Source organism: Ranitomeya variabilis, chromosome 8 (assembly GCF_051348905.1).
Source record: "Ranitomeya variabilis isolate aRanVar5 chromosome 8, aRanVar5.hap1, whole genome shotgun sequence".
In the NCBI taxonomy this organism is placed as follows: domain Eukaryota; kingdom Metazoa; phylum Chordata; class Amphibia; order Anura; family Dendrobatidae; genus Ranitomeya; species Ranitomeya variabilis.
This window is the reverse complement of record NC_135239.1, coordinates 167,471,424-167,494,201: the sequence shown is the minus strand read 5'-3', so window position 1 is coordinate 167,494,201 and position 22,778 is coordinate 167,471,424. Positions and strand designations below refer to the sequence as shown.

The window sequence follows — 22,778 nt, the reverse complement described above, 5'->3', positions numbered from 1 at the left end:
CAAACCACTGTAATTTTACACAAAGTAGATTAAATGGTATGGATGACAATAGTCAATTTTTGGAACACAATTGGATGCTTAAGACAACAGTAGATTCCAACTTTGTGGGAATAGTTTGAGGAAATCCCTTTTTGTTCTCCATGACTGTGCCCAGTGCACCATCTTTTGGTATGAACTATAACAGAGACTGTGATCCATGTCCTCTCTTCTCACATCAGAAGCTGACCCCACAAAGGCTCTTCTGGGTCAATGGGCTAAAATTATCACCCAAATTCCAAAATCTTGTCAAAAGTCTTACCAGTAGATTGCAAAAATATTTAGAATTGAGAGTCCTCAGTGGTTGATACCTTTTAATGGCTAACTGAAAAGATGGTAACAAATTGCAAGCTTTCAAGACTACATACGTCTCTTCATCAGGCAAAGACTAAAACAAATTCTGAAGAATCACATATTTATGCACAACATAGTATAGAAAAAAAAAAAAAAGGGAGAGGGGAAAAAACCATGGATAAGCCAGGTGACATGAAGCAGAATTACCATGGGTGATAAACAGTTACGTCCATAAATATTGGGCCAATTCTTAGAAGGATTGTTTTATTGTCTTGTGATTAGGGTCTGGTTCTGTGGTGATGACCCCACATGGTCTGATGGGTAAGTTCAAATGTAGTCTCGAAAGCTTGCAATTTGTTACCATCTTTTCAGTTAGCCATTAAAATATATCAACCACTGAGGACTCTCAATTCTAAATATTTTTCTATCTACTGGCTAACACGGTACCAAGATATATTTCTTTCCAGTAGATTACAAGCTTTTATTGCTGCAATGTGGAGAGGAGACCAATTCCTAATTGATGCTTATGGGTCTAGAATGGGCTTTCATAACAGCACCTGTAGTTGTACTGTGGACGCATCCCAATACTTTTGTCTGTATGTTGTGTGTACTAAGGTATTTAAGCCACAAAAAGAGGTATTCAAAGGAAATTGCTGAAAAATTAAGTATTCGTGCATCTAACAGCTGACCAACTGGTAGGTGACCAGACACCAGACTATCCACAATATCCAACAAGCACCATGTGCTTGTCTTCTCTTTATATTTATCGTGCAATAGCAAATGAAGAGTTATAGAACTTGTGGAATTATGAACTGTAAAATGATTTTTGGAATATCTCGCCAGGAGTTACATACACCATCTGGTTCAATGTTGCCACCTGTTTGTTTGTATAATAATTAATAGTGATAACTAATGTGTCTTATGGTTGTAATTGAAATAAATGTTTCATCATGTCCTCCCTCTATCTGAAACTGAACCTGTCAAAAACTGAACTCCTCGTGTTCTCTCCCTCTACTAACCTACCTTTGCCTGACATTGCCATCTCAGTGTGCGGTTCCACCATTACTCCAAAGCAACATGCCCGCTGCCTTGGGGTCATCCTTGATTCCGAGCTTTCATTCACCCCCCACATCCGATCACTGGATCGCTCTTCTTATCTGCATCTCAAAAACATTTCTAGAATTCGCCCTTTTCTTACTTTCGAGTCTGTAAAAACTCTTACTGTCTCACTTATTCATTCTCGTCTGGACTAATGTAACTCTCTACTAATTGGCCTACCTCTTACCAGACTCTCCCCGCTCCAATCTGTCCTGAATGCTGCTGCCAGGATCATATTCCTCGCCAACCGTTACACCAATGCCTCTACCTTGTGCCAGTCATTACACTGGCTACCCATCCACTCCAGAATCCAGTACAAAACTACTACCCTCATCCACAAAGCACTCCATGGCTCAGCACCACCCTACATCTCCTCTCTGGTCTCAGTCTACGAACCTACCCGTGCCCTCCGCTCTGCTAATGACCTCAGGTTAGCATCCTCAATAATCAGAACCTCCCACTCCCATCTCCAAGACTTTACACGTGCGGCGCCGATTCTTTGGAATGCACTCCATAGGTTAATACGATTAATCCCCAATCTCCACAGTTTTAAGCGTGCCCTAAAAACTCATCTGTTCAGATTGGCCTACCGCCTCAACGCATTAACCTAATTATCCCTGTGTGGCCTATTAATAAAAAAAACAAACAACATGATCAGGTTACTCCATGTTCTCATACACTTTTTGCAGTTAATAGCCTCTGTGTCTGTACTGCTACATACTTGGGCAGTTAACTGGTTCATGCAGCTTTACATGAACACCCGAGCCTTACACTATGGCTGGTCCAAATAACGAAAGCAATTGTTACCATCCACCTCTCGTGTCTCCCCTTTTCCTCATAGTTTGTAAGCTTGCGAGCAGGGCCCTCATTCCTCCTGGTATCTGTTTTGAACTGTGATTTCTGTTATGCTGTAATGTCTATTGTCTGTACAAGTCCCCTCTATAAGTTGTAAAGCGCTGCGGAATATGTTGGCGCTATATAAATAAAATTATTATTATTATTATTATAATGTTTGATAAAATGGCAACATTCTGAGGATTCAATGCACTGTGTTAATAATGGAATATAAAGGACCTGTATATAACTACCGTAGGTTGGTGTTTGGCAAACTCTGCTCCATATACTAGCTACTGATAAAAGGGGAGCTATGAGCCTCCAATGTATAAACTCTACAGCCCCTCAAGATACACAATTGAGAAACGTCTGTAATGTGCAGGGGCGGACATAGCATTGGAGCAATGTGTGCAGCCGCAAAGGGAGCCAAGGAGTAAAGGGGAAACTACGACCTCGAAAGCAGCAAACATCTCCTGTCGTAGGCCGAATTATTGGACTTGCCCTTTTCTGCCTATGTCCACCGCTGGTATAGTGATTTCATTAGGATGCACAGATCCCATTACTTACATAATCAATCTCCTCTTCTTCCTCTTCTTTATCTTTGCGATTGTTCATCTTGGGGAAAACATCTTTCATGATCTGAGAAGCTTTTGCAGACGTGTCATGGTATTCTCCAGATGAACAAGTCACTTTGCTGGGTGCCTTGTGATTTGTATGTAGCCCAGGGTGATCTGGGATTTCTTGAGAGCCCTTATTGTCTAGAGACATTGCCCTCCTGTGCTTTAGACTGGATGATCTCCTGGAATGGATTCTCTCTCTATGGTCCTCTCCCCGAGAAAGTAAAGACTCATGTTCTGCTGTACTTGGTCTTGGTTTTATACTCGGTCGACGGCCTAAACTGTTCCAACTAGACCTACGGCTTCCCCATCCGCCAGTTCTGTTCCAATGAGTTGGGCGAGTTCCTGCCTGCAAACCATAATACCAAAAATGTGATGGTTAATCTTTCATGTCATCAATCATTTAAATGCTAAACATTTTGTGTCTGTAGAAATGATTGAAAACTATATAGCTTAAGAAATATATCATAAGTCTCTCTTTGCCATATATTAACAGGTTAATATCCAGATTTTTTTTTGTTTGACATTTTGAAGAGCACAGCCCATAAAGCAAGAATCTGTTCAGATTTGTTCCCTGACAATACAAGTCAATGACAAGTGTTGTTTATATGGTTACACAGAAAAGTTGTACTATTAGGCTATGCAAATTGCCTCTTCTGAGAAAAAGAGGACTTAACTCTATAGCGCCACCTGTTGGAAGTAGCGATCCTACAAGTCACAATCAACCCTTTAACGAGTCGTGCAATATGACTTAGGATAAAAGCCAAATCAGTATCTCAATTAGACTATTAGGCTAGGGTCACATCAGCGTATATTCTTTCGTCTGAGAGAATCAGGACAATTATGCAAATTATACTTTGATAAAACTCTTCTCCATTGTGTCAGTCTATCAAAATCGGACTCACTCAGATGACATCCCAGTGCAGTCTAATGTTTTCCACGAACTCACTGACTTGCATGGCCAAGTTTGTTCCAAATATCGGATCCAACTTGGGCATACTGTGACTTTTTTCCTTGGCCCGGCTCGGTTCAAGGAAAAAAATCTATACATAGAATAACATTGGTCTGAATGTGATCCCGTGTTTTTGCACTTTGACCAAAAATACAGTCATGTGCACAAGACCTTATCTTGTAAATAAGTTGCTATTTTTTCTTCAATTTTTCAAGTTTTGGAAGAAAGTTTGGAGGGTTAGCTTTAAACTCACTAAAAAAGAGCAAAGACCCAGAGATATGACAAGTAGCAAAAACAAGTTTCCTTATCAACAGTGACCAGCCATATAAATACAAGAGAAAACCTCATTATGAAAAAAAACCTCTTTATTCTTAAAGAGAATTTGTCACGTTGTGCACGTAGTACGATCTGTGGACAAAACAGCCAGAAACGGAGCAGAATGATATATACATTTATTGGAAAATATTCAGAATAATTTGCATTTTTTTCATTAGAATCCCTGATGTTTGTATGCAGTCCAGTGGGCGGTGCTGCTAGTGACTGACAGCTATCACTGCAGGCACAATACAGGGAAGATTATCAATCACTTATAGGCATGCCCACTGGACTCATAGAGATACAAACATCAGGGATTTTAATGAATAAAATACCAGTTTTGCTGAAACTTTTCCCACAATATATATATACTGTATATATTTGATCTGCTCCTTATGCTCTATATCATCCTGCCTGCAGATCAGATTCCATTTTCAACAGGACAGGTTCCCCTTAAGTATTACCAAAGACTGCCAATTTTTCCACTTTGTGATCATGAAAACTATTATAGATATCAGTATCCAAGAAGTATCGTTTCTCCTTGCGGAGAGTGACACGTTAAGCATGTCAAGGTGAGGAGACTTAAAGCCGCAATGCTCCTCTGGGAAATAGGAGCATTGCGGCTTTAAGTCTCCACACCTCGACATGCTTAACATGTCACTCTCCGCAAGGAGAAACAATACTTCTTGGATGCCGGTCAGGCGCCTCTCAATCAGCCAAACCAGATCTCTACTTTGCACTGATGAGGGGCAGTACCCCGAAACAGTGTCTGCAAATTGAGATTCTGGTTTGGCTTTTATCCTAAGTCATGTGACAAGGCTCGTTAAAGGGTCGACATTGACTGTTAGGATTGCTACTTCCTATAGGTGGCATTAGAGTTCTAGTCCTCTTCCTCTCTGAAGAGACAACTTGCATATGTGACGCCCGGGAGACCGAGGTACCCAGCACCAGATCAATGAGGTCCGTCTCTTAAGGGGGATGTCACTAGTGGCTTGACCCGGTGCTGTGGCCTCAGGCGATGCACAGTGTAAGGGATATCATGAAGGAACAGACACTTACTTGGTCAGCAGCAGGTCTTCTCAGCTGTGACGGCCCCGATCCTGGACCGATGGCTATTGTCCAAATGAAAGACTGAGGCGTTGAAAGTTTAACCAATTTACTTCAACAAAAAGGGATTTGCCACCAATACTGTCACCGGAGTCTGTATAAGAACCCTGAATTACTTTGACCCTGTCAGGATTTCCACCTCTTATTATGCGCAGTTTCTATATGGTCCTGCTGCTGTTTGTGAACTGGCTGCCGACCCAATCTGTCCCTTCTGTGCTCTGGTTCGACGGACAACCCGAGTCCCTTTTTGTCGGCTTACCCCCTCTGGGAGTACCGCTGAACTCTGTGTCTGTTGCTGCGTCTTACCCTGGTGAAGCCGATATCACCTCACTTCCTTCCGGTTGCTGTATTATATATAATGAATATAGCCACGGATCCGGTATCCGTCTCTGCGCCTATTCTGGGTAGAGGTTATTGCTACCCGATTCTCACAATGTCCCTTTTCTCTATTCCTCTTTTCATACTATCGGTATTACGGGCCTATAATCCGTCATAGGGCTGTTAGGAGCTCAGTTATACGACCTCTCACTTTCAGCTCCTCAACCCAACTGCCAATCTTTTTCTCAGACCAGAATAGATCAAGGGGAATCTCTGGAGCTCCCCCTTCTGGCCGGAGATGGTAGTGCAGTCTTGCTATTTTAACATTTATTTGTGTCAATAACTATTTTTGTGGCAAATACCCTTAGGGGCACCACACATAGATATCAGTAGAAATTCACTGAGATGACCACCTACCTGAGATCTCTGGTCGTAGGTCGTTCGTCCTAGTGACATGATGCTGCTTTTCCTGCCGTCTATGGATATATGCATTTGATCCCTCTGTAATGAATTCCTGGACGTGTTCATCACTCCTCCTGAGATCTGCTGGCTTGTTAGAGGGTTGTTTTCTAGGTGTCCATTTGGAGTCATTGGAACAGTACAAAGCTTTGGATCTAAACGTACAATTAATAGAGCTGGTATGTTCATCTACTAACAATTACATGGGCTACATATATGATTTGTCCTGCTGTCACACATAGCAAACAGGATCGGTGCCTTGCTTATTATTAGGACACTTTGAGTAGTTAACATAATGGATATTTTTACTCTTACCTGACCCAGTCTGGATTTCACGATACTTCTCACAGTCATCCATGTTTGAAGAGCTCCTTTCTTCATCAGAATATGACCTATTGGCATCACCCTGTGAGTAAGAAAACTGTAATAAGCATTCATTATATTCATTTACGTTTCATTTTGATTTATTGATGAACAATATAGTGAAACTGTATGAAGGTCACTGAGCAATTTACTGCCTGTTCTGTACCATTAATTGTGTTTTGCAGACATCCAAACAGAGGATCATAATTCTGAACCCGCACAACAGTTGCACTGAAGATTCACCTTCACCTTACATTGAACATTGGGGTTACTTAGGCTTTTATGAATCACACCAAAATGTTAGGGTGATTTCTAAGCTGTGGCACCATAAATATTCCTAAAAATGGTCAATAAACTGATGTAAATATACATAAGTAGCAAAAATGAAAAAGAAAAACATGCACCATTATGAAATGAGGCACATCCAAAATATCTAAAAGGCAACCTTGGAAATCTTGCTCGTCTTTTGTTGGGCACAGAAACATAGGTTTCATTACAATGTGTTCCTAACTCCTGCTGCTGTCATCAGCACAGACTACCTATTTGATCACATAGTTGTATTGTACGGTACTACATTTTTCATTATATTCCTATAAAACAATTTTATGAGAATTGAAAGCAATGAAGTCAATGCATGTTAGTAGAACGCCCGCCAGGGCCATGGGGTACTTGGTACCGGGTCCTGTACTTAAAGGGATGTGTCACGGCAGCAGTGACCCAGTCCGTGGCCCTGGGTGTTTAAGTAAAATGGACAGTCTTTAAAGAGGTTGAATAATGTTTTTTCATGACGCTACCTGTGGTACTCGGTCAGAGGTGACTGATGCTGCTTAAAGGGGTTCTCTGGGGTGATGTTGTGGCAGCAGGGATGGTATATCTTTCCACAAGTGAAGCTGGGTCCCCATTACTCCCGTGTATAGATAGAGATGGTGCGTGGTGTAGCAAGAAACGGAGGACACAGGTTTGCAGTCTCTTTACCTTGTTTACTGATTAATTCAGGCAGCCACAGTCCAGGGCACCAGATCACGGATGCAGGTGTGGTCAGGCCAGCTTGGAAGCAAGTTGGGAGTCCCCCTTGCCAGGTGGGGTTGGAAGCCTTCCCTCTAGCGCTGTCGTGTAGACCCTTGCTGCCTTAGGCCTCACACAAGGTCCTCACATGTTCTCTCTGTCCCCCTTGCAGGTAGGACACTACCCATACTACAAGTAGCGCAAGCCTTTTTACAGGATCTCTCTCATGACCCGGGCTCTATGCACTACTGTGTCCTCAGGTTTCTATGGTGGACAGGTGACTTGTAATCCAGCTGTCCTGCCGGTTTCTGCTGTGAGATGTGGAGTCCTTCACAACCCCGGTCTTCCAGCTAAAGGTATCTGCGCTCAGTAGGGAGGTAGCTCAGTCGCAGCTACCCCCTAGCTCTTCACTCTCCTGCGCTTCACTGCCCCTTCACGCTCTCTACAGCTTGTTCTGCTTTCTTTTCTATTTCTTTCCTTTCAGGAGCTTCAGCACCCTCGTGGCTGTACAGCCCCTCTCTCAGACTGTCTGCCTCAGACTGCTCCAGTCTGCTGTCTGTCATGATTCTCAATGGCGAGAGAACATAGCCCAGCATATATGAGAACTAGCTCTTGGAAGATGGAAACTATACTGACCATGAACTAAACCTGCCGCACAACTAGAAGTGGCCGGGTAGCATGCCTACGTTTTTTATCCCTAGATGCCCAGCGCCAGCCGGAGAACTACCTAATCCTAGCAGAGGAAAAGACAGTCCTGGCTCACCTCTAGAGAAATTTTCCCAAAAGGCAGACAGAGGCCCCCACATATATTGGCGGTGATTTTAGATGAAATGACAAACGTAGTATGAAAATAGGTTTAGCAAAATCGAGGTCCGCTTACTAGATAGCATGAAGACAGAAAGGGCACTTTCATGGTCAGCAGAAAACCCTATCAAAACACCATCCAGAAATTACTTTAAGACTCTAGCATTAACTCATAACACCAGAGTGGCAATTTCCGCTCACAAGAGCTTTCCAGACACAGTAACGAAACAGCAGCTGTGAACAGGAACAAAATGCAAAAACACACAAGGACAAAAGTCCAACTTAGCTAGGAGTTGTCTAGTAGCAGGAACATGCACAGAAGGCTTCTGATTACATTGTTGACCGGCATGAAACTGACAGAGGAGCAAGGTTATATAGCGACTCCCACATCCTGATAGGAGCAGGTGAACAGAGGGGATGATGCACACAAGTACAATTCCACAAGTGGCCACCGGGGGAGCCCAGAATCCAATTTCACAACAGTACCCCCCCCTCAAGGAGGGGGCACCGAACCCTCACCAGAACCACCAGGGCGATCAGGATGAGCCCTATGAAAGGCACGGACAAGATCGGAGGCATGAACATCAGAGGCAGTGACCCAAGAATTATCCTCCTGACCGTATCCCTTCCATTTGACCAGATACTGGAGTTTCCGTCTGGAAACACGAGAGTCTAAGATCTTTTCCACAACGTACTCCAACTCACCCTCAACCAACACCGGAGCAGGAGGCTCAACGGAAGGCACAGCCGGTACCTCATACCTGCGCAACAATGACCGATGAAAAACATTATGAATCGAAAAGGATGCAGGGAGGTCCAAACGGAAGGACACAGGGTTAAGAATCTCCAATATCTTGTACGGGCCGATGAACCGAGGCTTAAACTTAGGAGAAGAAACCCTCATAGGGACAAAACGAGAAGACAACCACACCAAGTCCCCAACACAAAGCCGAGGACCAACACGACGACGGCGGTTGGCAAAAAGCTGAGTCTTCTCCTGGGACAACTTCAAATTGTCCACCACCTGCCCCCAAATCTGATGCAACCTCTCCACCACAGCATCCACTCCAGGACAATCCGAAGATTCCACTTGACCGGAGGAAAATCGAGGATGAAACCCCGAATTACAGAAAAACGGGGACACCAAGGTGGCAGAGCTGGCCCGATTATTGAGGGCGAACTCCGCCAAAGGCAAAAAAGCAACCCAATCATCCTGATCCGCAGACACAAAACACCTCAAATATGTCTCCAAGGTCTGATTAGTCCGCTCGGTCTGGCCATTAGTCTGAGGATGGAAAGCAGATGAAAAAGACAAATCTATGCCCATCCTAGCACAGAATGCCCGCCAAAATCTAGACACGAATTGGGTCCCTCTGTCAGAAACGATATTCTCCGGAATACCATGCAAACGAACAACATTTTGAAAAAACAGAGGAACCAACTCGGAAGAAGAAGGCAACTTAGGCAAGGGAACCAGATGGACCATCTTAGAGAAACGGTCACACACCACCCAGATGACAGACATCTTCTGAGAAACAGGCAGATCCGAAATAAAATCCATCGAGATGTGCGTCCAAGGCCTCTTCGGGATAGGCAAGGGTAACAACAATCCACTAGCCCGAGAACAACAAGGCTTGGCCCGAGCACAAACGTCACAAGACTGCACAAAGCCTCGCACATCTCGTGACAGGGAAGGCCACCAGAAGGACCTTGCCACCAAATCCCTGGTACCAAAGATTCCAGGATGACCTGCCAACGCAGAAGAATGAACCTCAGAGATGACTCTACTGGTCCAATCATCAGGAACAAACAGTCTACCAGGTGGGCAACGATCAGGTCTATCCGCCTGAAACTCCTGCAAGGCCCGCCGCAGGTCTGGAGAAACGGCAGACAATATCACTCCATCTTTAAGGATACCTGTGGGCTCAGAATTACCAGGGGAGTCAGGCTCAAAACTCCTAGAAAGGGCATCCGCCTTAACATTCTTAGAACCCGGTAGGTAAGACACCACAAAATTAAACCGAGAGAAAAACAACGACCAGCGCGCCTGTCTAGGATTCAGGCGCCTGGCAGACTCAAGGTAAATTAAATTTTTGTGGTCAGTCAATACCACCACCTGATGTCTGGCCCCCTCAAGCCAGTGACGCCACTCCTCAAAAGCCCACTTCATGGCCAAAAGCTCCCGATTCCCAATATCATAATTCCGCTCGGCGGGCGAAAATTTACGGGAAAAAAAGGCACAAGGTCTCATCACGGAGCAGTCGGAACTTCTCTGCGACAACACCGCCCCAGCTCCGATTTCAGAAGCGTCGACCTCAACCTGAAAAGGAAGAGCAACATCAGGCTGACGCAACACTGGGGCGGAAGAAAAGCGGCGCTTGAGCTCCCGAAAGGCCTCCACAGCATCAGGGGACCAATCAGCAACATCAGCACCCTTCTTAGTCAAATCAGTCAATGGTTTTACAACATCAGAAAAACCAGCAATAAATCGACGATAAAAGTTAGCAAAGCCCAAAAATTTCTGAAGACTCTTAAGAGAAGAGGGTTGCGTCCAATCACCAATAGCCTGAACCTTGACAGGATCCATCTCGATGGAAGAGGGGGAAAAAATGTATCCCAAGAAGGAAATCTTTTGAACCCCAAAAACACACTTAGAACCCTTCACACACAAGGAATTAGACCGCAAAACCTGAAAAACCCTCCTGACCTGCTGGACATGAGAGTCCCAGTCATCCGAAAAAATCAGAATATCATCCAGATACACAATCATAAATTTATCCAAATAATCGCGGAAAATATCATGCATAAAGGACTGGAAGACTGAAGGGGCATTAGAAAGACCAAAAGGCATCACCAAATACTCAAAATGGCCCTCGGGCGTATTAAATGCGGTTTTCCACTCATCCCCCTGCTTGATTCGCACCAAATTATACGCCCCACGGAGATCAATCTTAGAGAACCACTTGGCCCCCTTTATACGAGCAAACAAATCAGTAAGCAGTGGTAACGGATATTGATATTTAACCGTGATTTTTTTCAAAAGACGATAATCAATACACGGCCTCAAAGAGCCGTCTTTCTTAGACACAAAGAAAAAACCGGCTCCTAAGGGAGATGACGAAGGACGAATATGTCCCTTTTCCAAGGACTCCTTTATATATTCTCGCATAGCCGCGTGTTCAGGCACAGACAGATTAAATAAACGACCCTTAGGGTATTTACTACCCGGGATCAAGTCTATGGCACAATCGCACTCCCGGTGCGGAGGTAGTGAACCAACCTTGGGTTCTTCAAAAACGTCACGAAAGTCAGACAAGAATTCAGGAATCTCAGAGGGAATAGATGATGAAATGGAAACCAAAGGTACGTCCCCATGAGTTCCTTTACATCCCCAGCTTAACACAGACATAGCTCTCCAGTCGAGGACTGGGTTATGAGATTGCAGCCATGGCAATCCCAGCACCAAAACATCATGTAGATTATACAGCACCAGAAAGCGAATAACCTCCTGGTGATCCGGATTAACACGCATAGTCACTTGTGTCCAGTATTGTGGTTTATTACTAGCCAATGGGGTGGAGTCAATCCCTTTCAGAGGTATCGGAGCCTCCAATGGCTCCAAATCATACCCACAGCGTTTGGCAAAGGACCAATCCATAAGACTCAAAGCAGCGCCAGAGTCGACATAGGCGTCCGCGGTAATAGATGACAAAGAACAAATCAGGGTCACAGATAGAATAAACTTAGACTGTAAAGTGCTAATTGAAACAGACTTGTCAGGCTTCTTAGTACGCTTAAAGCATGCTGATATAACATGAGTTGAATCACCACAATAGAAGCACAACCCATTTTTTCGTCTAAAATTCTGCCGCTCGCTTCTGGACAGAATTTTATCACATTGCATATTTTCTGGCGTTTTCTCAGTAGACACCGCCAAATGGTGCACAGGTTTGCGCTCCCGCAGACGCCTGTCGATCTGAATAGCCATCGTCATGGACTCATTCAGACTCGCAGGCACAGGGAACCCCACCATAACATCCTTAATGGCATCAGAGAGACCTTCTCTGAAAATCGCCGCCAGGGCGCACTCATTCCACTGAGTAAGCACAGACCATTTGCGGAATTTTTGGCAGTATATTTCAGCTTCATCTTGCCCCTGAGACAAGGACATCAAGGCCTTTTCCGCCTGAAGCTCTAAATGAGGGTCCTCATAAAGCAACCCCAAGGCCAGAAAAAACGCATCCACATTGAGCAACGCAGGATCCCCTGGTGCCAATGCAAAAGCCCAGTCCTGAGGGTCGCCCCGGAGCAAGGAAATTACAATCCTGACCTGCTGTGCAGGGTCTCCGGCAGAGCGAGACTTCAGGGACAAAAACAATTTGCAATTATTTTTAAAATTTTGAAAGTGAGATCTATTCCCCGAGAAGAATTCAGGCAAAGGAATTCTAGGCTCAGACATAGGTGCATGAACAACAAAATCTTGCAAATTTTGTACCTTTGTGGCGAGATTATTCAAACCTGTAGCTACACTCTGAAGATCCATTTGAAACAGGTGAACACAGAGCCATTCAAGGATTAGAAGGAGAGAAAGAGAGGAAGGCTGCAGCATAGGCAAACTAGCAAGTGATTCAATTAAGAGCACACTCAGAACTAGAGGGAAAAAAAAAAAAAATTGTAGCAGACTTCTTTTTTCTCTCCTTTCTCAGCCAGTAATTTAACCCTTTTTTGGGCCGGTCAAACTGTCATGATTCTCAATGGCGAGAGAACATAGCCCAGCATATATGAGAACTAGCTCTTGGAAGATGGAAACTATACTGACCATGAACTAAACCTGCCGCACAACTAGAAGTGGCCGGGTAGCATGCCTACGTTTTTTATCCCTAGATGCCCAGCGCCAGCCGGAGAACTACCTAATCCTAGCAGAGGAAAAGACAGTCCTGGCTCACCTCTAGAGAAATTTTCCCAAAAGGCAGACAGAGGCCCCCACATATATTGGCGGTGATTTTAGATGAAATGACAAACGTAGTATGAAAATAGGTTTAGCAAAATCGAGGTCCGCTTACTAGATAGCATGAAGACAGAAAGGGCACTTTCATGGTCAGCAGAAAACCCTATCAAAACACCATCCAGAAATTACTTTAAGACTCTAGCATTAACTCATAACACCAGAGTGGCAATTTCCGCTCACAAGAGCTTTCCAGACACAGTAACGAAACAGCAGCTGTGAACAGGAACAAAATGCAAAAACACACAAGGACAAAAGTCCAACTTAGCTAGGAGTTGTCTAGTAGCAGGAACATGCACAGAAGGCTTCTGATTACATTGTTGACCGGCATGAAACTGACAGAGGAGCAAGGTTATATAGCGACTCCCACATCCTGATAGGAGCAGGTGAACAGAGGGGATGATGCACACAAGTACAATTCCACAAGTGGCCACCGGGGGAGCCCAGAATCCAATTTCACAACAGCTGTCTGGCACTCACTGACTCATCACACTCACTGACTTTCCCTCCAGAAGAGAATATATATATAGGGGAGCCACCCAAAAACTGGATCAGAGTTCCCCCTTCTGGCCTGAAGTGTGAACATGTTGTATGCTTGTGAATACCTGATAAGAGAGATCCTTCCTCGCTTCCAAGCGTGACATCACTCTTCCCATGAGGAAAGCAGTGCCACTGTAACAACCTAGAACCTGGGGTGTTACATTAGACTTTAAAGGGAACCTGCCATGTTTATCATGTTGTAAAGCTGTGTGGCCGCTGAAAGTCTGGCTGCAGGGTGGAAATGAACTTGATTCATCCCAGCAGCCTCTGGCTTTCAGTCATAGAGGTGCGACTTCGGTCACTGCTCAGTGCTTAGTCAGCGGCAGCTCAGGAATTGACTAACAGCCAGATAAGCACTGCTGCAGCCAGGCATGTCCTCTGAAAGCCGGAGGAGTGACTGCTACAGTAAGGAGGGAAATAGGAGAGCAGGGCAGGCCAGATAGGTTCTGGTAGTGGGGGACTCAATTATTAGGGGAACAGATAGGGCAATCTGTCACAAAGACAGGGATCGTCGAACGGTGTGCTGCCTACCTGGCGCTCAAGTCCAACATATCGCTGATCGGATGGACAGATTACTGGGAGGGGCTGGTGAAGACCCAGTGGTCATGGTGCACATTGGCACAAATGACAAAGTTAGAGGTAGGTGGAAGGTCCGTAAAGATGATTTCAGGGAATTAGGCTGCAAGCTGAAAGCAAGGACCTCCAACGTAGTATTTTCTGAAATACTGCCTGTACCATGTGCCGCGCCAGAGAGGCAACGGGAGATTAGGGAGGTTAATAAGTGGCTCGAGAATTGGTGTAGGAAGGAGGAGTTTGGGTTCCTGCAGAACTGGGCCGACGTCTCAGTTGGCTACAGGCTCTACGCTAGGGAAGGGCTGCATCTCAATGGGGAAAGTGCAGCTGTGCTGGGGGAGAAAATGGCTAGAAGGTTGGAGGAGTGTTTAAACTAGGGATTGGGGAGGAGGGTATTCATTTTATAGGAGGGGAAGATAATGCAGATAGAGACCTGGGCACAAATAAGGAAGTTGGAGGTGGTGGTGGCATGGAGGGTGGTGTTAGAACAGTTGATAATTTAAGAAAGAATTGAGGTACAGAGAGGAACATAAAGTGCATGTAAACTAATGCCAGAAGCCTCGCCAATAGTGTTGAGCATTTCGATACCGCAAGTATCGGGTATCGGCCGATACTTGCCGTATCGGAATTCCGATACCGAGATCCAATACTTTTGTTGTATCGGGAATCGGTATCGGGACCATATTAATGTGTAAAATAAAGAATTCCTAGAATTAGGAATTTAGGACCTGAGGGATGACGTCACAGCTTCTGATTGGTCGCGTGGTGGTCACATGAGCGGCATGCAACCAATCAGAAGCCGTGATGTCATGGAAGGTACTGAACGCGCTCATTTTAAACAAAGCAGGCTGCCGGTTACCAGCGGTGATGTCCAGGCTGCGTCGGAGAGGTGAGTATATCAATATTTTTTATTTTAATTCTTTATTTTACACATTAATATGGTTCCCAGGGCCTGAAGGAGAGTTTCCTCTCCTTCAGACTCTGGGAACCATCAGGGATACCTTCCAATACTTGAGTCCCATTGACTTGTATTGGTATCGGGTATCGGTATCGGATTAGATCCGATACTTTGCCGGTATCGGCCGATACTTTCCGATACCGATACTTTCAAGTATCAGACGGTATCGCTCAACACTACTCGCCAACAAAATGGACGAATTAGAATTAATGTTGTTGGAGCATAATTATGACATGGTGGGGATATCTGAAACATGGCTGGATGAGAGCCATGACTGGGCTGTTAACTTGCAGGGCTATAGCCTGTTCAGAAATTACCGTACAGATAAACGAGGGGGAGGGGTGTGTCTGTATGTAAAATCGTCCTTAAAACCCATCCTGCATGATAATATAGGTGAATTTAATGAAAATGTAGAGTCCCTGTGGGTGGAGATAAGGGGAGGGGGGAAAATAATAAATTACTGATAGGGGTTTGTTATAAATCTCCAAAAATAATGGAAGCAATGGAGAATATCCTCGTAAAGCAAATAGATGAAGCTGCGACTCAAGGAGAAGTCATTATTATGGGGGACTTCAATGTTGTGAATTTGCTTTTTGCTCCCTCTAGTGGTTACTAGTTTTTTGACTCTGGTTTTTCTGTCATTCCTTTTATCCGCACCTGGGTCGTTAGTTAGGGGTGTTGCTATATAAGCTCCCTGGACCTTCAGTTCAATGCCTGGCAACGTAGTTATCAGAGCTAGTCTGCTGTGCTCTTGTCTACTGATCCTGGTTCCAGTTATATCAGCTAAGTCTGCCTTTTGCTTTTTGCTATTTGTTTTGGTTTTGTATTTTTGTCCAGCTTGTTCTAAATCTATATCCTGACCTTTGCTGGAAGCTCTAGGGGGGCTGGTGTTCTCCCCCCGGACCGTTAGACGGTTCGGGGGTTCTTGAATTTCCAGTGTGGATTTTGATAGGGTTTTTGTTGACCATATAAGTTACCTTTCTTTATTCTGCTATCAGTAAGCGGGCCTCTCTGTGCTAAACCTGGTTCATTTCTGTGTTTGTCATTTCCTCTTACCTAACCGTCATTATTTGTGGGGGGCTTCTATCCAGCTTTGGGGTCCCCTTCTCTGGAGGCAAGAAAGGTCTTTGTTTTCCTCTACTAGGGGTAGCTAGATTCTCCGGCTGGCGCGTGTCATCTAGAATCAACGTAGGAATGATCCCCGGCTACTTCTAGTGTTGGCGTTAGGAGTAGATATATGGTCAACCCAGTTACCACTGCCCTATGAGCTGGAATTTTGTACTCTGCAGACTTCCACGTTCCTCTGAGACCCTCGCCATTGGGGTCATAACAGTTTGCCAGGCCAGTATTAAATGTTTAATGCATTGCAGAAGAGGGATTATAAGAAAGAAGATTCTGAGTTTTTTTTTTTTTTTTTTTCTTCTTCCCCTTTACCTCAGAGTGGCTATGCTTGCTGCAGACATGAATGTCCAGACCTTGATTACAAGTGTGGACCAGCTGGCTACTCGTGTGCAGGGCATACAAGACTATGTTATCAGAAATCCTAGGTCAGAACCTAAAATACCGATTCCTGAACTGTTTTCCGGAGACAGGTTTAAGTTTAGGAATTTCGTGAATAATTGTAAATTGTTTTTGTCCCTGAGACCCTGTTCATCTGGAGATTCTGCTCAGCAAGTAAAAATTGTTATTTCGTTCTTACGGGGCGACCCTCAGGATTGGGCTTTTTCGCTGGCGCCAGGAGATCCGGCATTGGCTGATCTTGATGCGTTTTTTCTGGCGCTCGGTTTACTTTATGAGGAACCCAATCTTGAGATTCAGGCGGAAAAGGCCTTGCTGGCTATGTCTCAGGGGCAGGACGAGGCTGAAGTGTATTGCCAAAAATTTCGGAAATGGTCCGTGCTGACACATTGGAACGAGTGTGCACTGGCCGCTAATTTTAGAAATGGCCTTTCTGAAGCCATTAAGAATGTTATGGTGGGTTTTCCCATTCCCACAGGTCTGAATGATACTATGGCACTGGCTATTCAAATTGACCGGCGGTTGCGGGAGCGCAAAACCGCAAATTCCCTCATGGTGTTGTCTGAACAGACACCTAATTCGGTGCAATGTGATAGAAAAACCGCAAATTCCCTCATGGTGTTGTCTGAACAGACACCTAATTCGGTGCAATGTGATAGAAAAACTGCAAATTCCCTCATGGTGTTGTCTGAACAGACACCTGATTTAATGCAATGTGATAGAATCCTGACTAGAAATGAGCGGAAAATTCATAGACGCCGGAATGGCTTGTGCTACTACTGTGGTGATTCTACACATGTTATCTCAGCATGCTCTAAACGTATATCTAAGGTTGTTAGTCCTGTCACCGTTGGTAATTTGCAACCTAAATTTATTCTGTCTGTAACTTTGATTTGCTCACTGTCATCTTATCCTGTCATGGCGTTTGTAGATTCAGGTGCTGCCCTGAGTCTCATGGATCTCTCATTTGCTAAGCGCTGTGGATTTACTCTTGAACCATTAGAAAATCCTATTCCTCTTAGGGGTATTGATGCTACACCATTGGCAGCAAATAAACCGCAGTATTGGACTCAGGTTACCATGTGCATGACTCCTGAACACCACGAGGTGATACGTTTCCTGGTTTTACATAAAATGCATGATTTGGTTGTTTTAGGGCTGCCATGGTTACAGACTCATAATCCAGTCCTGGACTGGAAGGCTATGTCAGTCTCAAGTTGGGGCTGTCGTGGTATTCATGGGGATTCCCTGCCTGTGTCTATTGCTTCTTCTACGCCTTCGGAAGTTCCGGAGTATTTGTCTGATTATCAGGATGTCTTCAGTGAGTCTGAGTCCAGTGCATTGCCTCCTCATAGGGACTGTGACTGTGCTATAGATTTGATCCCAGGCAGTAAGTTTCCTAAGGGAAGACTGTTTAATCTGTCGGTACCTGAACATACCGCTATGCGTTCATATATCAAGGAGTCTCTGGAGAAAGGACATATTCGTCCGTCTTCTTCTCCTCTTGGTGCGGGATTCTTTTTTGTGGCAAAAAAGGACGGATCTTTGAGACCTTGTATTGATTATCGGCTTTTAAATAAGATCACTGTCAAATTTCAGTATCCTTTGCCGCTGTTGTCTGACTTGTTTGCCCGGATTAAGGGTGCCAAGTGGTTCACCAAGATAGACCTTCGTGGTGCGTACAACCTTGTGCGCATTAAGCAAGGTGATGAATGGAAAACCGCATTCAATACGCCCGAAGGTCATTTTGAGTACTTGGTGATGCCTTTTGGGCTCTCCAATGCGCCTTCAGTTTTTCAGTCCTTTATGCATGACATTTTCCGGAAGTATCTGGATAAATTTTTGATTGTTTATCTGGATGATATTTTGGTTTTTTCTGATAATTGGGATTCGCATGTGGAGCAGGTCAGGTTGGTCTTTAAAATTTTGCGTGAAAATTCTTTGTTTGTCAAGGGCTCAAAGTGTCTCTTTGGTGTACAGAAGGTTCCCTTTTTGGGGTTCATTTTTTCCCCTTCTGCTGTGGAGATGGACCCAGTCAAGGTCCGAGCTATTCTTGATTGGACTCAGCCCTCGTCAGTTAAGAGTCTTCAGAAGTTCTTGGGCTTCGCTAACTTCTACCGTCGTTTTATCGCTAATTTTTCTAGCATTGTGAAACCTTTGACGGATATGACCAAGAAGGGCTCCGATGTAGCTAACTGGGCTCCTGCTGCCGTGGAGGCTTTCCAGGAGTTGAAACGCCGGTTTACTTCGGCGCCTGTTTTGTGCCAGCCTGACGTCTCACTTCCCTTTCAGGTTGAGGTGGATGCTTCGGAGATTGGGGCAGGGGCCGTTTTGTCGCAGAGAGGCCCTGGTTGCTCTGTTATGAAACCTTGTGCCTTTTTCTCTAGGAAGTTTTCGCCTGCCGAGCGAAATTATGATGTGGGCAATCGGGAGTTGTTGGCCATGAAATGGGCATTTGAGGAGTGGCGTCATTGGCTCGAGGGTGCTAAGCATCGTGTGGTGGTCTTGACTGATCACAAAAATCTGATGTATCTCGAGTCTGCTAAACGCCTTAATCCGAGACAGGCCCGCTGGTCATTGTTTTTCTCCCGCTTTGATTTTGTTGTCTCGTATTTACCAGGTTCAAAGAATGTGAAGGCCGATGCTCTTTCTAGGAGCTTTGTGCCTGATGCTCCTGGAGTCGCTGATCCTGTTGGTATTCTTAAAGATGGAGTTATCTTGTCAGCTATTTCTCCGGATCTGCGACGTGTGTTGCAGAGATTTCAGGCTGATAGGCCTGAGTCTTGTCCACCTGACAGACTGTTTGTCCCGGATAAGTGGACCAGCAGAGTCATTTCCGAGGTTCATTCCTCGGTGTTGGCAGGTCACCCGGGAATTTTTGGCACCAGAGATCTGGTGGCCAGGTCCTTTTGGTGGCCTTCCTTGTCAAGGGATGTGCGGTCATTTGTGCAGTCCTGTGGGACTTGTGCTCGAGCTAAGCCTTGCTGTTCTCGTGCCAGCGGTTTGCTCTTGCCCTTGCCTGTTCCGAAGAGACCTTGGACACATATCTCCATGGATTTCATTTCTGATCTTCCGCTATCTCAGGGCATGTCCGTTATCTGGGTGATATGTGATCGCTTCTCCAAGATGGTCCATTTGGTTCCTTTGCCTAAGCTGCCTTCCTCTTCCGATCTGGTTCCTGTGTTTTTCCAGAACGTGGTTCGTTTGCACGGCATCCCTGAGAATATTGTGTCAGACAGAGGATCCCAGTTCGTTTCCAGGTTCTGGCGATCCTTTTGTAGTAGGATGGGCATTGATTTGTCGTTTTCGTCTGCTTTCCATCCTCAGACTAATGGACAGACGGAGCGAACCAATCAGACTTTGGAGGCTTATTTGAGGTGTTTTGTCTCTGCTGATCAGGACGATTGGGTGACATTCTTGCCGTTGGCTGAGTTTGCCCTTATTAATCGGGCTAGTTCCGCCACCTTGGTTTCGCCTTTTTTCTGCAACTCTGGTTTCCATCCTCGCTTTTCTTCGGGTCATGTGGAGCCTTCTGACTGTCCTGGGGTGGATTCTGTGGTGGATAGGTTGCAGCAGATCTGGAATCATGTGGTGGACAACTTGAAGTTGTCACAGGAGAAGGCTCAGCGCTTTGCCAACCGCCGCCGCGGTGTGGGTCCCCGACTACGCGTTGGGGATTTGGTATGGCTTTCTTCCCGCTTTGTTCCTATGAAGGTCTCCTCTCCCAAATTTAAACCTCGTTTTATTGGGCCTTACAAGATATTGGAAATCCTTAATCCTGTATCTTTTCGTCTGGATCTTCCTGTGTCGTTTGCTATTCACAATGTATTTCATAGGTCCTTGTTGCGGCGGTACATTGTGCCTGTAGTTCCTTCTGCTGAGCCTCCTGCTCCGGTGTTGGTTGAGGGCGAGTTGGAGTACGTGGTGGAGAAGATCTTGGATTCTCGCCTCTCCAGGCGGAGGCTTCAGTACCTGGTCAAGTGGAAGGGCTATGGTCAGGAGGATAATTCCTGGGTGGTCGCCTCTGATGTTCATGCGGCCGATTTGGTTCGTGCCTTTCATGCCGCTCATCCTGATCGCCCTGGTGGTCGTGGTGAGGGTTCGGTGACCCCTCACTAAGGGGGGGGTACTGTTGTGAATTTGCTTTTTGCTCCCTCTAGTGGTTACTAGTTTTTTGACTCTGGTTTTTCTGTCATTCCTTTTATCCGCACCTGGGTCGTTAGTTAGGGGTGTTGCTATATAAGCTCCCTGGACCTTCAGTTCAATGCCTGGCAACGTAGTTATCAGAGCTAGTCTGCTGTGCTCTTGTCTACTGATCCTGGTTCCAGTTATATCAGCTAAGTCTGCCTTTTGCTTTTTGCTATTTGTTTTGGTTTTGTATTTTTGTCCAGCTTGTTCTAAATCTATATCCTGACCTTTGCTGGAAGCTCTAGGGGGGCTGGTGTTCTCCCCCCGGACCGTTAGACGGTTCGGGGGTTCTTGAATTTCCAGTGTGGATTTTGATAGGGTTTTTGTTGACCATATAAGTTACCTTTCTTTATTCTGCTATCAGTAAGCGGGCCTCTCTGTGCTAAACCTGGTTCATTTCTGTGTTTGTCATTTCCTCTTACCTAACCGTCATTATTTGTGGGGGGCTTCTATCCAGCTTTGGGGTCCCCTTCTCTGGAGGCAAGAAAGGTCTTTGTTTTCCTCTACTAGGGGTAGCTAGATTCTCCGGCTGGCGCGTGTCATCTAGAATCAACGTAGGAATGATCCCCGGCTACTTCTAGTGTTGGCGTTAGGAGTAGATATATGGTCAACCCAGTTACCACTGCCCTATGAGCTGGAATTTTGTACTCTGCAGACTTCCACGTTCCTCTGAGACCCTCGCCATTGGGGTCATAACACTTCAACTACCCTGAAAAAGATTGGGGAACAGAAACCTGCAGTTCCAGCAAAGGTAATCGGTTTTTGACAACTATGAGAGACAATTACCTTTCACAACTGGTTCAGGACCCAACAAGGAGGGGGGCACTGCTAGACCTAGTATTAACCAACAAGCCAGACCGCATATCAAATATAAGTGTTGGGGGTCACTTGGGGAATAGTGATCACAAAATAATACGTTTTCATGTATCCTTTAATAAGATGTGTAGTAGAGGGGTTACAAGGACACTAAACTTCAGGAGGGCAAATTTGCAACAGATGAGAGAGGATCTTGGTGCAATTAACTGGGACGATATCCTGAGACATAAAAATACACAAAGAAAATGGGAGACGTTTATTAGCATCCTGGATAGGACCTGTGCACAGTATATACCGTATGGGAATAAACATACTAGAAATAGGAGGAAACCAATATGGCTAAATAGAGCTGTAAGGGGCGCAATAAGTGACAAAAAGAAAGCATTTAGAGAATTAAAGGAAGTAGGTAGTGAGGAGGCATTAAATAAATACAAAAAATTAAATAAATTCTGTAAAAAGGAAATCAAGGCAGCAAAGATTGAGACAGAGAGACTCATTGCCTGTTGTGAATTGTGTTTCTGGGCTCCCTCTTGTGGTCACTAATGGTATTGTATGAGTCATGTCTTTCTGCTGGCCTGGGCTTCAGCTGTTTCATTAAGCTGTGGGTGTTCCCTATTTAGTCCTCCTTTGGACTCAGTCTCTTGCCTGGAATCGATGTATTCAGTTCTATTTGGCCTCCTCCTGATTCCTTGCCATCTGACTCATGCAAGAAAAGCTAAGTCCTGTTTGCATTCTTTGGATCATTTGCATTTTCAGTGTTTTTGTCCAGCCTGATCAATATGTGATTTTCTAGCTCGCTGGAAGCTCTAGGGTGCTGATATTCTCCCCTCACATCGTCAGTCGGTGTGGGGGTTCTTGAATATTCAGCGTGGATGTTTTTGCAGGGTTTTCTGCTGACCGCATAGTTCACTTTCTATTTTCTGCCTATCTAGATTAGTGGGCCTCACTTTGCTGAATCTAGTTCATCTCTACGTTTGT

General features: G+C 45.0%; 1 protein-coding gene across 3 annotated transcripts in view; it reads right to left on the bottom strand.

The window, feature by feature from the left end:
• The window catches only part of CACNA1I (calcium voltage-gated channel subunit alpha1 I), a 566,555-nt gene that overhangs the window by 188,757 nt on the left and 355,020 nt on the right, over positions 1 to 22,778 (bottom strand). For all 3 annotated transcript variants that reach the window (XM_077277427.1, XM_077277430.1, XM_077277429.1), the window contains exons 13-15: positions 6,346 to 6,436; positions 5,989 to 6,185; positions 2,830 to 3,228 (exon numbers count right to left, since the gene is read on the bottom strand). In XM_077277427.1, coding sequence (XP_077133542.1) covers positions 2,830 to 3,228; positions 5,989 to 6,185; positions 6,346 to 6,436 — 687 coding nt within the window. The remainder of the gene's footprint in view (positions 1 to 2,829; positions 3,229 to 5,988; positions 6,186 to 6,345; positions 6,437 to 22,778) is intronic.